The sequence below is a fragment of the Thalassophryne amazonica genome, chromosome 14, assembly GCF_902500255.1.
Source record: "Thalassophryne amazonica chromosome 14, fThaAma1.1, whole genome shotgun sequence".
Classification (NCBI taxonomy): domain Eukaryota; kingdom Metazoa; phylum Chordata; class Actinopteri; order Batrachoidiformes; family Batrachoididae; genus Thalassophryne; species Thalassophryne amazonica.
In genome coordinates, this window is record NC_047116.1 from 73771844 (window position 1) to 73785959 (window position 14116).

Consider the following 14116-nt stretch of genomic DNA (forward strand, 5'->3'; position numbering starts at 1 on the left):
GTGCATCAAATACAATCTGGGGTTTCAGCACCTCCAGAATGAGCCATTGAGGTATGAGATCCAGTTTACATTCATGTATGAACATAACCTCAACATGCTTAAACTCCTTCAGCCACTAAGACCCCATCACACTTAGACCCCTGTCACACATAGCATGAATGAGCCCGAATAGTGTCAGAATGACGAATCGTCCCACATACAAAAAGTGTCGAGATGCAGTCTGAAAACGGCGGACAGCAGTCTACATAGGTGGTTCCATTCCTACAGCACATTCCCGTGTCCCACCTGGTGGGGCATCCATCCATCTCATCGTCTATGTGCAGTCTGAGCGCAATCCCACTGCAATCTACATATTTGTATGGTGCCATAACAGCAATAGGAACAATCTGATCATGGTCGGGGGGAACCCTGAAATGGATCAGGCATGTCAGATCCTGCCAGCATGTCCCACTTGTGCTACACACATGCACCTCCACTGGATCCCATTCAGGGAGCACCAAAGACATGTTGATATGCAACATGTATGTGGCACGCATCCATCAAGTGCAGTGGACATGAACGCTGTGCAATCAAACCAAAAGCACCACCTGTCACTGCGAGTCCATGTGTCATTGTGCGTGTCAGATGCTCGGTGCAGTACCCGCAACGCTGTTGAATGGGATGTCACCCCCATAATACACAAATTATGACATATTTACCATCTAACTCTGCCATAGGACTGACGGTGGAACTGTTTCACCTGCCCCTGACACCATAAATAAACATGTGAACTCAACACAACTTGGGGAAGGTGATGGTCTAGTGGTTAAAGCATTGGGCTTGAGACCAGAGGATCCTCGGTTCAAATCCCAGCCTGACTGGAAAATCACTAAGGGCCCTTGGGCAAGGGGCTTAATCCCCTAGTTGCTTCTGATGTGTAGTGACCGCGTTGTGTGGCAGCACCCTCACATCGGGGTGAATGTAAGCCATTATTTGTAAAGCGTTTTGAGCGTCTGATGCAGATGGAAAAGCGCTATATAAATGCAGCTGTGCAGTTCACTCATTAATCTTCTATTGCTGTTTATTCCCAATAAGGGACATGGACTGGACAGTCATTGGCAAAAAGTAGGGTATAACTTGGACAGGTTGCCAGTCCATCACATGGCTGACATGTATAGACAGAGAAACACATTCACACCCTCTGTCAATTTAAAGTTTCCAGTTCACCTAACCTGTATGTCTTTGGAAGTGGGAGGAAGCTGGATCATCTGGAGGGAACCCATACAAACATGAGAAGAACATGCAAACTCCACATAGAAAGGACCAAGGTGGAAGCAAACTGGGGCCTTTTTGCTATGAGGCAGCAGTACTATCCACTTATCCACCCTGCTGGCTTGTTCAATTCATTCAATATCATTTTGAAAAATGATAATGCGTTAGGGCCCCTTCACACATACTACAAATAAGTACAACGGGGTGAATCATGGCAGAACAGCTCCTATGAGCGAACCATGAAAACACTGAGCTGACGGGCAGGCATGAACGATGCTGCTGCGACGGTTTCATGCACAGTGCGAGCAGTTGCACAATGTGTAACCACATTGCGCAGCTGCTGTGAAAATAAAAAAATAAGAAATACATGCCACCCACAGGATTCGAACCTGCACTTTCCAAAAGCTCTGATTGCCAGGCAGAAACTTTATCACTGAGCTACCATCGCTGTCCTGTAAAAGGTGTGGGAAAATGCCTGAAATCAAGAAGGACATGGACGTATTTAAAAAAAAAAATACAACCACACACCATATAAAAACGCTGCATTTTATTGAATTCTTCTTATCAAGTGGGCAATACAAGTATGATCCATCTGTTCCTCTGTCGATGACCCATGGTCACAGACGTACAGTCATGAAATGACAGGGTGCTCTTATCATGTCCATATCTGCTGGCGGCATGTCCAGCTGGCCACGCATGCAAGTCCTGCCCGACACATGTGTCTTGTGGATGGTGCACCACAGGACAAACACCGCATCATGTGGAACAGAGCTCAAGTGGGTGAGGTGACATTCAGATCGCCCACTGCATGTTATGATCTGACGGTCCGCTTCACCTTGGATAGTCTGTCAATGTGCACGCTGTGCACGCAATGTGCAGCCCATTACAACAGCGATATATATTTTTGTGTATATCCACATGAGGACAACAAGCAGACAGATGTGCGTCAGAGTGGACAGTTGTTAGTTCATGTCCATCCAAACTCAGTACGTGTTCCCTAGCCATGACATCCAGAACCAGCGGACACACCTCCTGTCAGTTCGGCGGACACACCAACGTGTCACTGTGTCTGTTTGCAAAGCCACACTCGTGGGGCCACTTAGACAAATTTCACATCCAGCTCGACATTGACCGTCTGCTGACTGTTGTTGTGCTAATAGTGCGAATGGCCACACATTTTCTAAGTGCCAAGCGAGAGGTGTTAGATGTTCATGTGTGTAAGCTGGAATTTGGCCAACACCTGCCACGAGAGAGTTTGATGGGCTCTCACAGTCACACTCTGTCTTTCAGCTGCTGGTGTGCGCAAATAGTTGTAGCAACAGGTGTATGAGGCATTGGAGCCAACTACGATTTTGCATGTATTGCATACAATTCCTGCTTCATGCACACTTCATGCGCAATTCGACCACATTCATACATATGATTTAGTCATTTTAAAAATAAGACAAATCATAACTATGATTTCTTATAGCTGGTGTAGGACATATCAGTGCTAACCCCATGAATTATCATCTTGCGCAACACAGTGCACTTGAAAACAAGCTCTGACTGTTCAGCTTGAACAGTTGTAGCATCACTCTCAAGTGTTCCTCTGTGACAAACTCAGACCATTAACAGCAAACATTATTTGCTGTGCCAACATAAATAATAAAATATCCCCTGTGAGTTGGTAAGTTGCGCACTTTTGCTTTCCCATAAGTTATTTTGGGATTAATTTTGTATTTTCCCAGCTTTCTGTTGGCATATCATACTTTTCTTTATCATAAAATGTTCCACTTCCATTCTAACAGGTTCTGCAATGAAGGGGTGACTTGTCCTCAGCCAATCTTCTGGTCCCCTTGGGGCCCTTGGACCAAGTGCAGCACAGAGTGTGGGGGAGGTGTCCACTCCAGAGTCCGAACCTGTGAAAATGGCAACAGCTGTCCTGGATGTGCACTGGTAGGAAGCCCATGAAAATTAAGAGAACCAATATCTTCCACCACAGATGAGTCTAACATGCACATTTAATTATATATGACTTAACATGTTCATGTCATCCAGTTTTCATTAGTATCTGTCGTAACCATCATTAGACTTCACCAAAAGCCTTCAGAAAAAAGTGGAATGCATTCTGGATATTTGTTGTCCATAAACAAACCTTTGAAAGGACACATAATAATATTCAAGTCTTGTGCTTAGCATGAGCATATCAAGCTTAGCGTGAGCATAGCACTCATTCATTCCTTTTTTGCCACATATCCATGTCCGGGTCACAGTGGCAGCAGACTAAGAAGCTCAATGAGTTGATTAATCCTGTAATTCTTCCTGAGGGGATCCTGAGGTTTTCCCAAGCCACATGGGAATTATAAACCCTTGAATGTGTCTTGGGTCTTCCTCTGGACCTCCTCCCAGTTGTACGTGCCTGAAAGACTTCCCTAGGGACACGACCATAAGGACGTCCCCACCAGATACATGAGTTACCTCAACTAGCTCCTTTTAATGTGAAGAAGCAGTGGCTGTACTCTGAGTCCCTCCTGGATAGTAGAGCTTCTCACTCTGTCCAGGGATGTAAGCCCAGATACCCGACGGAGGATTCTCATTTGTGTGGCTTGTATCCATGACTTTATTCTTTCAATCAGTACTCAAAGTTCATGACCATAAGTGAGGATAGGAGGGTAAATTGATTGGAAAATTAAGAGCCTTGCCTTCTGATTCAGCTCCTTATTCGCCACAATGGTCTGGTACAGCATCCATAAAACATCAGATACTGCCCCAATCTATTGACCTCATGCTCCAACTTACCCCCACTCATGAGCAAGGCCCGAAGATACTTAAACTCTTCCATCTGGGGCGAAGACTCTCCCTGACCCAGAGGGGACAATCCACCCTTTTCTGACAGGGGACCATGGTCTCAGATTTGGAGGTGCTTATTCTCATCCCAGTTGCTTCACACGCTGCCTCAAACCTTCTCAGTGTGCATAGGAGGTCACTGCCTGATGAAGCCAATGGAACCATATCATCCGCAAAAAACAGAGATGCACCTATGACGTCACCAACTGGACACCCTCCGGCTACTGACTGCACCTTGAAATCCTGCCCGTGAACATTACAAACAGGATTAGTGACAAGGGGCAGCCCTGGTGGAGTCCAAGACCTACCAGGAACAGGTTTGATGTAATGCCAAAAATGTGAACACAGGATCTTTTTTGCTCATATAGAGGCTGGATCCTGTGTTGCAGTGGTTCCGATACTGTATAGTCCTCCAATGACCTGCACCGGACACCTTGAGGGACCCCGTCTTACACCTTTTCCAAGTCCACAAAAGACATGTGGACTGCCTGATCATACTCCCAAGACCCTTCTAATATGCTTGCAAGGGTAAAGACCTGGCCCCCCCATTCCATGACCAGAATGAAACCCGCATCACTCCTCCTGAATCTGAGGTTTGACTAAGTTGATGTCTTCTCTCTACTACCCTGGCATAGGCTTTCCAATGAATGTTGAAAAGTGTGATTCCTGGAACTCATTCTCCAGTCACCTTTTTTAAAGATGGGGGCTACGCCAGTTTGCCAGTCCAAAAGTACTGTCCATGACTTCCATGCAACATTGTCAGTCATGACAGCCACATCATGACATCTAGAGACTTCAGCAGAGTATTTTGACTACCTTAGTGACTACTCCTAGGTGTTATCCTTTCACCTTAAACTTTTTATTTTGTTCTGAATACAGCTGTAGCTCATCTGATAAAAAATTCCATTTGTTTTCCTGAAATCATTAATACATCATTAAGAAAATATTAATCAAAAATACCCCATCATTAATTCCTTAAATTGATCAACACTGTCATGCTTTCGGTTGTGTGATTCTTTGGCTTCTCCTGTTTTCTGCATGTTGATTTGGCTGTATTATGCTGGATGCCCTTCCTTACAGAACTCCAGAATTCTGAGCATTAATTATTACAGCATTCTCCACTCTACCACTGACTCCTGTCACCTTCCCATTCAGGACTACAAGGCCTGTAACCTGGAGGCGTGTCCAGAGGTGAAGAGGAACACGCCTTGGACTCCCTGGATGCCTGTCAATGTGACACAGGGCGGTGCCCGTCAGGAGCAGAGGATGCGTTACATGTGCCGGGCCCACTTAGCTGACCCCCATGAGCTGCAGATCGGACGGAGGAAGGTGGAGACACGTTTCTGTCCCAATGACGGTACAGCTGCCTGTGAGACTGACAGTAAGTCAACCACCTGATGGAGAAGCGCTCAGATCTCCCACACAAGATCACAGAACATCCTCCGGCACATCTGACCCAAAGCAGAATTTTCACACAGACATGAAGGTTCTAAAAGGTTCTGCCTAGTTTTTATTTGGAAACAGGTATGTCTTTAAGCTGTCTACATGATAAGGGCAGAACTGTAAATATTAAGTCTAATTTTGTCAAGGCAATGACATTACATCCAGAGAAATATATTATTTACAGCAGGTACAGTGATAACATGCACATGGGAAAAATGCAGTGCAACCAAGTTACACAAATTATTTATTTCAAGCACACAGTCACAGCACGTTGACACTATTTTCCAGATGTAACAGCATGATGCAAATGAAACCTTGTCTTAAGGCAGTCACAGGTTGCGCAAATGGTTATTTTGTCTGCTGATAGCATAATACTTGGACATCAAAAATCTTGAGTGAGTGTGTAACTTATCCATCCAGTTTGTGTAAGCAATAACTGCTAAACATTAAATGCAATCATTTTGCAACTCACAGCACTAAAACAGCACATACAGAGGATGACGTCTTTATCCGGTGGTAATGTTTGATGCACCCGAGCAGTCAAAAAAGCAACTTTTGGTTTCTCTCTGTAACATCCTATTCGGTGTTTCAGCTTTTCCCATAATGCCCCTGGCAGCCACCTGCACTTCCCAGAATGCACAGCAGTGCCAGCAGAGTTCCGCTGTCTCACAGCGCATGCAAACAATGGCAAAGCAAGGATGTGAATGATGTTGATTTAGCGAGTTCACAGGCGATTATGATGGTAATACGTTCTCCCAAGTTGAGAGAGTTATCTAGAGGAAGTGTAGCACCTGTGATGGACTTCTGCTGTGCCCCGGTGTTGTCTTATTGTCCATACTTGCCCATACGAAATGTGTTTACACTGTGAGTGCCAAGCTACTGACACCAGAAATCTGCTGAAACCAACCTCTTGCATGAGTCACGGACCAGCAAATGACACAAGATTCACAACTGCGAAACATTGAATAGACAGGTCTCCCACCTGCTGTATGGTTCAGCAATGTGCATCCACATCAAATGAATTTCACAGTGAAAAGCTGAAGTCAGCACATTCTTTCAATATTTTACCTTTCAGGGATTAGGAAATGATATCAGACATTTTTCCTTGGGCTTGATTCTTCTTTTGCTTCTCCAGTGATGATTGATTAAGCAAAACTGTGATCAGTGTACTGTAAAAGATTAGCTTCTTCTCTTTTCCATACAAGGTAGATTAGTTTTGCCATCGGTTTGGGCATTAAGATAGCAGACACATGGCATCAGGTCAGTACCTCAGAGATTGGCCATGGGTCCCAATGCAGAGGGCCACGACAGAAGACAAGTAAAAACAGGTTTAATATTAAAAACATTCTGATCAAAAGACCTAGCTGACTTTTAACAGCAGAAAAATGGGCTTGGTCAGAAATAATGGTTCAGGCGCACGGTTGATCAGTGCAATTAGCCACAGTCTTGTTGAGGGAGCTAGCAGAGGCTTATTCAAACGCATGAGCAGTTCAATAAGAACCAGTTTTCATACCATACAGGCAGTCCAAAATGCCAGGCAAAAATTACAAATCAGAGAGGCAGGAAAGGTCTGTAATGAGAAATCAAAACACTGGAAGTAATCACTGTAACAGGAATGCTAGAGAGCAGGACAAACCTAGTACAATCTGGCAAGAATGGATTGCTCTATCACATTTAAATACATTTGTAAACAATCAAACATAAAAGTATGGAAACATGTAAAACCGTAAGGGCCAAAACAGGAAGCAACATGGACTGAACATGGACCAAGCATCAAAGTGAAAGTGCCAGAGAATATTTACAACAGGGAAGAATTTGCTAGATCACATGTATAAAATAGCACACACAGAATACTTGGGCAGATTAACATGGAGGAAAAAACAAAGCAACACAGAGATGAAAAAAAATCACCAACTACCCATTACACAGTGTGCATGTGTAGTTGTCAAAACAATTCCATGCGTTCAACATTCTAAACTATGGTGAGCAAGACTGAACAATGATCATTATTATTCCTATTAAATTACATGCGATGATCAGGATTTTTGCAAACAGCACTTGCTGGATAACAAGACATTGCAACCATGCTGCTCTGTGAACACCAGATCCTGGCAAATCTCAGAAGATAAACAGAGATAAACAGACTTTATTAGTAAATTGCTGGGAAACTGCTTGGGAACAGTGGCTGGGAGTATTTCTTCAAGTAGAGCTGATTTTGCATCAGGAAGGTCATCCTGTGTAAAACATGTGCCAAATCCCAATGCAGATCTGTACTAGCTCTGCTGAGGTAACCTTGAGCAACCAGGGACAACCAGTAGACAAACAACAACTAGATCATTAGACATTCCCAGTGGATCAGATGGCAGCAATAGGACTTTACAACAATAGCCAAGGAGGAGCTTCGGTTGTCGACACTGTGTGTGCTATGATGTTAAAATGCCACATTGCTGTGGCTGGTGTCTTGTCCTTAACGGTCAATTTTAGCCATACAAATGCCTGTATTTATTTATTTATTATTAGTTATATTATCACAAATTACTGCAACAGACCTCCAGGATGTTAAATAGTTCTTGATCAATTTTAGGCCAACTGCAGTGCAGGTGGTGGGTTTGTTTGTTCATTTCCAGTTGTTCCTGTGCAGATAATGAAATGCCCTTGAACCAGATAGAGAACTGTTCAAGTGTACAAGGCAGCTCTCAGTGCTGGTGTTGTGTGATCAGAATTAAGTGCTTTGAGTATCTGCTCATCTTTCATTTAAATCACGACTGCTTACCAAACAACGTTCTGTAGGATCTGGATGTTTACCTCTATCTGCTGTCCAACACAAAGTTTATATCAGAGAAAGTGTTTTGATCTAAAACCAAACTGATCAGCAATAGATGTGTCAGGGAATGTAATTCCACCCTGGAAGTTTCCAGACGCCTACACACAGACCACTTATATATAAACGCAACACTTTTGGTTTTGCTCCCATTTTGTATGAGATGAACTCAAAGATCTAAAACTTTTTCCACATACACAATATCACCATTTCCCTCAAATATTGTTCACAAACCAGTCTAAATCTGTGATAGTGAGCACTTCTCCTTTGCTGAGATAATCCATCCCACCTCACAGGTGTGCCATATCAAGATGCTGATTAGACACCATGATTAGTGCACAGGTGTGCCTTAGACTGCCCACAATAAAAGGCCACTCTGAAAGGTGCAGTTTTGTTTTATTGGGGGGGGATACCAGTCAGTATCTGGTGTGACCACCATTTGCCTCATGCAGTGCAACACATCTCCTTCGCATCATCCGTGAAGAGAACACCTCTCCAACATGCCAAACGCCAGCGAATGTGAGCATTTGCCCACTCAAGTTGTTTACGAATACGAACTGGAGTCAGGTCAAGACCCCGATGAGGACGACAAGCATGCAGATGAGCTTCCCAGAGACAGTTTCTGGCAGTTTGTGCAGAAATTCTTTGGTTATGCAAACCGATTGTTTCAGCAGCTGTCCGAGTGGCTGGTCTCAGACGATCTTGGAGGTGAACATGCTGGATGTGGAGGTCCTGGGCTGGTGTGGTTACATGTGGTCTGCGGTTGTGAGGCTGGTTGGATGTACTGCCAAATTCTCTGAAACGACTTTGGAGACGGCTTATGGTAGAGACATGAACATTCAATACACGAGCAACAGCTCTGGTTGACATTCCTGCTGTCAGTATGCCAATTGCACGCTCCCTCAGATCTTGCGACATCTGTGGCATTGTGCTGTGATAAAACTGCACCTTTCAGAGTGGCCTTTTATTGTGGGCAGTCTAAGGCACACCTGTGCACTAATCATGGTGTCTAATCAGCATCTTGATATGGCACACCTGTGAGGTGGGATGGATTATCTCAGCAAAGGAGAAGTGCTCACTATTACAGATTTAGACTGGTTTGTGAACAATATTTGAGAGAAATGGTGATATTGTGTATGTGGAAAAAGTTTTAGATCTTTGAGTTCATCTCATACAAAATGGGAGCAAAACCAAAAGTGCTGTATTTATATTTTTGTTGAGTGTAGATATTTCGGCAAATGCATCATGGAAATTAAACACAAAAGCACATGAAAGGTGTAGGTTTTCAGAATGAATGAAGTCTGGCTAACTACAGCACAGCTTGGAGCAGTATGAAGTTGGTCCTGTTTCTGTCAGGACTTAACACTGGTGCATCACAGGAAGAAGGTCATGGGATCGATTCTGGCCTTTCTGTGTGGAGTTTGCATGTTCTGTGCATGTTTGCGTGGGTTCCCTCCAGGTGCTCCGGCTTCCTCCCACATCCAAAGACATGCAGATTAGGTGTATTGGAAACTTTAAATTGTCCATAGGTGTGTGAATGTGTTTGTTTGTCTATATGTGACCCCGTGACAGACTGGCGTCCTGTCCAGGGTGTACTCCGCCTCACGCCCTACGACTGCTGGCAGAGGCTCCAGTCCCTCGCGACCTGATCTTGGATAAGCGGTTGAAGGTGTGTGTGTGTGTGTGTGTGTGTGTGTGTGTGTGTGTGTGTGTGTGTGTGTGTGTGTGTGTGTGTGTGTGTGTGTGTGTGTGTGTGTGTGCGTGCGTGTGTGTGTGTGTGTGGTAGTTGGCTGTTCATCAAGAATGCTTTCAAACATTTGTCACAGTCTGTGCATATGATTTTGAATTGGGTGTAAATTAAGCAAATTACACCCATTTAAGTCAATGAACTGCTGAACCGAGTTACTATGAAATTTTAACCTGTTCCTCCTCTCATAAGTCCTACAGGTGCAACTATAAACATTAGAATATCATTAAAAAAATTCAATATTTTTTTCAGATGTTTCAGAAAGTGTTAATAATATATATCCACGAATCATTACATATAAACCAAAATGTTTCAAGCTTTATTAAATTTTAGTTTCAAAAATTACAGCCTACAGCTCCAAATAATGTCAGGTTTGAGTAACTCTATTTATGGAGTATAAATACCATGAACCTGTCAGTCTGGTTCAGCCAGCCCAGTCTAACGCTTTTTTTTCCATGATCCCGTTATGAAATGAGTCACATTTTTGTGACATAGTTTTTTTTTTAAGTTTACTATTTCTAAACCTACCCCTTCTCCTAACTGTAACCATAACTCTCCCAGACCCCTTTGCATCACCCCACATTTCACGCTCTTGTCAGTAAATAAATTTGTGCTCCCATCACAAAAATGTGGTGCTTTTCGTGACAGTATCACAAACCAGTAGCTTAATGTACTTTCTGTGATATCATCATGAAATGCCGTGAGATAGGGTTGGGTTAGAAATAGTAACCCAACCACTATCATGAGTAAGACTGCTGACTTGACAATTGTGAAGAAGTCACTTAGTGACACCATACACAAGGAGGGTAAGCCACAGAAGGTCATTATACAGAGTGCTATATCAAAGCACATTCATGGAATGTTGACTGGAAGGGACAGGAAATGGGCTGCAGATGTTGCATTAGTGTGAAGCCACTCCGGAAAGAGAGATAATATCAGAAGCATCTTACCTGGGCTAAAGAGAAAAAAAAATGAACTATTGCTTAGTGCAGTGATTTTCAACCTTTTTTGATCCGCGGCACCCTTTTTATATTTACAAAATCCTGCGGCACACAACTGTCATGTGTCACGTGTCACGCACTACTAACTCGACTGTCTCTACACGGTGCGTTAGCACGTTAGAAACACGTGCGGTACAGATATGACGTAACATAGTATACTATAGTCATGGAGCTGTATATGAGAACTAGAGAGCGCGGTCCCAATGCTGCACACTAAACGAAAACGTCCCGTCATGAACAACGACATGATGCCTCCTAACAAAATATTGATGAAGTACCCGGATGTTAATGCATTTTCAATGGAGATCCGCGACTGGACACACTCAGAAAAATGCTCGCAAAATACGTGTTAAAATGCCATTTTGTCCTGGATATCGAACCAGTAAAATTAAATTACATTAAATTATGTCAGGAAAGTATTAAACTTACTCTGACACATACACATTCACAAATATTAGTGTTGAAAGTTACACGGATCTGCGCTGTTAAGCTACGCTGCTCAGCTGAGCTGCTGCTGTGTTCAACGCAGCGCGGCTCCTAAAACCATTACAGTACATTTATATATATTATATTTTTACACAATTATCCTTTATTGACCGAGTTTCATTCATGAAGTCAGCGGTGTGTGTTTGTGCACATCTCTGTGTGTGTGGCAGCACAGTGCGGGTCATTAATCTCATTATTTATTTATTCTGCCTTACAGAAACCTGGTTACAGCAGGATGAATATGTTAGTTGAAATGAGTCAACACCCCCGAGTCACACTAACTGTCAGAATGCTCGTAGCACGGGCCGAGGCGGAGGATTAGCAGCAATCTTCCATTCCAGCTTATTAATTAATCAAAAACCCAGACAGAGCTTTAATTCATTTGAAAGCTTGACTCTTAGTCTTGTCCATCCAAATTGGAAGTCCCAAAAACCAGTTTTATTTGTTATTATCTATCGTCCACCTGGTCGTTACTGTGAGTTTCTCTGTGAATTTTCAGACCTTTTGTCTGACTTAGTGCTTAGCTCAGATAAGATAATTATAGTGGGCGATTTTAACATCCACACAGATGCTGAGAATGACAGCCTCAACACTGCATTTAATCTATTATTAGACTCTATTGGCTTTGCTCAAAAAGTAAATGAGTCCACCCACCACTTTAATCATATCTTAGATCTTGTTCTGACTTATGGTATGGAAATAGAAGACTTAACAGTATTCCCTGAAAACTCCCTTCTGTCTGATCATTTCTTAATAACATTTACATTTACTCTGATGGACTACCCAGCAGTGGGGAATAAGTTTCATTACACTAGAAGTCTTTCAGAAAGCGCTGTAACTAGGTTTAAGGATATGATTCCTTCTTTATGTTCTCTAATGCCATATACCAACACAGTGCAGAGTAGCTACCTAAACTCTGTAAGTGAGATAGAGTATCTCGTCAATAGTTTTACATCCTCATCGAAGACAACTTTGGATGCTGTAGCTCCTCTGAAAAAGAGAGCTTTAAATCAGAAGTGCCTGACTCCGTGGTATAACTCACAAACCCGTAGCTTAAAGCAGATAACCCGTAAGTTGGAGAGGAAATGGCGTCTCACTAATTTAGAAGATCTTCACTTAGCCTGGAAAAAGAGTCTGTTGCTCTATAAAAAAGCCCTCCGTAAAGCTAGGACATCTTTCTACTCATCACTAATTGAAGAAAATAAGAACAACCCCAGGTTTCTTTTCAGCACTGTAGCCAGGCTGACAAAGAGTCAGAGCTCTATTGAGCTGAGTATTCCATTAACTTTAACTAGTAATGACTTCATGACTTTCTTTGCTAACAAAATTTTAACTATTAGAGAAAAATTACTCATAACCATCCCAAAGACGTATCGTTATCTTTGGCTGCTTTCAGTGATGCCGGTATTTGGTTAGACTCTTTCTCTCCGATTGTTCTGTCTGAGTTATTTTCATTAGTTACTTCATCCAAACCATCAACATGTTTATTAGACCCCATTCCTACCAGGCTGCTCAAGGAAGCCCTACCATTATTTAATGCTTCGATCTTAAATATGATCAATCTATCTTTGTTAGTTGGCTGTGTACCACAGGCTTTTAAGGTGGCAGTAATTAAACCATTACTTAAAAAGCCATCACTTGACCCAGCTATCTTAGCTAATTATAGGCCAATCTCCAACCTTCCTTTTCTCTCAAAATTCTTGAAAGGGTAGTTGTAAAACAGCTAACTGATCATCTGCAGAGGAATGGTCTATTTGAAGAGTTTCAGTCAGGTTTTAGAATTCATCATAGTACAGAAACAGCATTAGTAAAGGTTACAAATGATCTTCTTATGGCCTCGGACAGTGGACTCATCTCTGTGCTTGTTCTGTTAGACCTCAGTGCTGCTTTTGATACTGTTGACCATAAAATTTTATTACAGAGATTAGAGCATGCCATAGGTATTAAAGGCACTGCGCTGCGGTGGTTTGAATCATATTTGTCTAATAGATTACAATTTGTTCATGTAAATGGGGAATCTTCTTCACAGACTAAAGTTAATTATGGAGTTCCACAAGGTTCTGTGCTAGGACCAATTTTATTCACTTTATACATGTTTCCCTTGGGTAGTATTATTTGACAGTATTGCTTAAATTTTCATTGTTACGCAGATGATACCCAGCTTTATCTATCCATGAAGCCAGAGGACACACACCAATTAGCTAAACTGCAGGATTGTCTTACAGACATAAAGACATGGATGACCTCTAATTTCCTGCTTTTAAACTCAGATAAAACTGAAGTTATTGTACTTGGCCCCACAAATCTTAGAAACATGGTGTCTAACCAGATCCTTACTCTGGATGGCATTACCCTGACCTCTAGTAATACTGTGAGAAATTTTGGAGTCATTTTTGATCAGGATATGTCATACAAAGCGCATATTAAACAAATATGTAGGACTGCTTTTTTGCATTTACGCAATATCTCTAAAATCAGAAAGGTCTTGTCTCAGAGTGATGCTGAAAAACTAATTCATGCATTTATTTCCTCTAGGCT

At 42.5% G+C, this 14116-nt stretch overlaps 1 protein-coding gene across 4 annotated transcripts in view; it reads left to right on the plus strand.

The window, feature by feature from the left end:
- sema5ba (sema domain, seven thrombospondin repeats (type 1 and type 1-like), transmembrane domain (TM) and short cytoplasmic domain, (semaphorin) 5Ba) overlaps positions 1–14116 on the plus strand; it is a 945671-nt gene that overhangs the window by 800291 nt on the left and 131264 nt on the right. For all 4 annotated transcript variants that reach the window (XM_034185844.1, XM_034185841.1, XM_034185842.1 and 1 more), the window contains 2 exons: positions 3042–3189; positions 5236–5461. In XM_034185844.1, coding sequence (XP_034041735.1) covers positions 3042–3189; positions 5236–5461 — 374 coding nt within the window. The remainder of the gene's footprint in view (positions 1–3041; positions 3190–5235; positions 5462–14116) is intronic.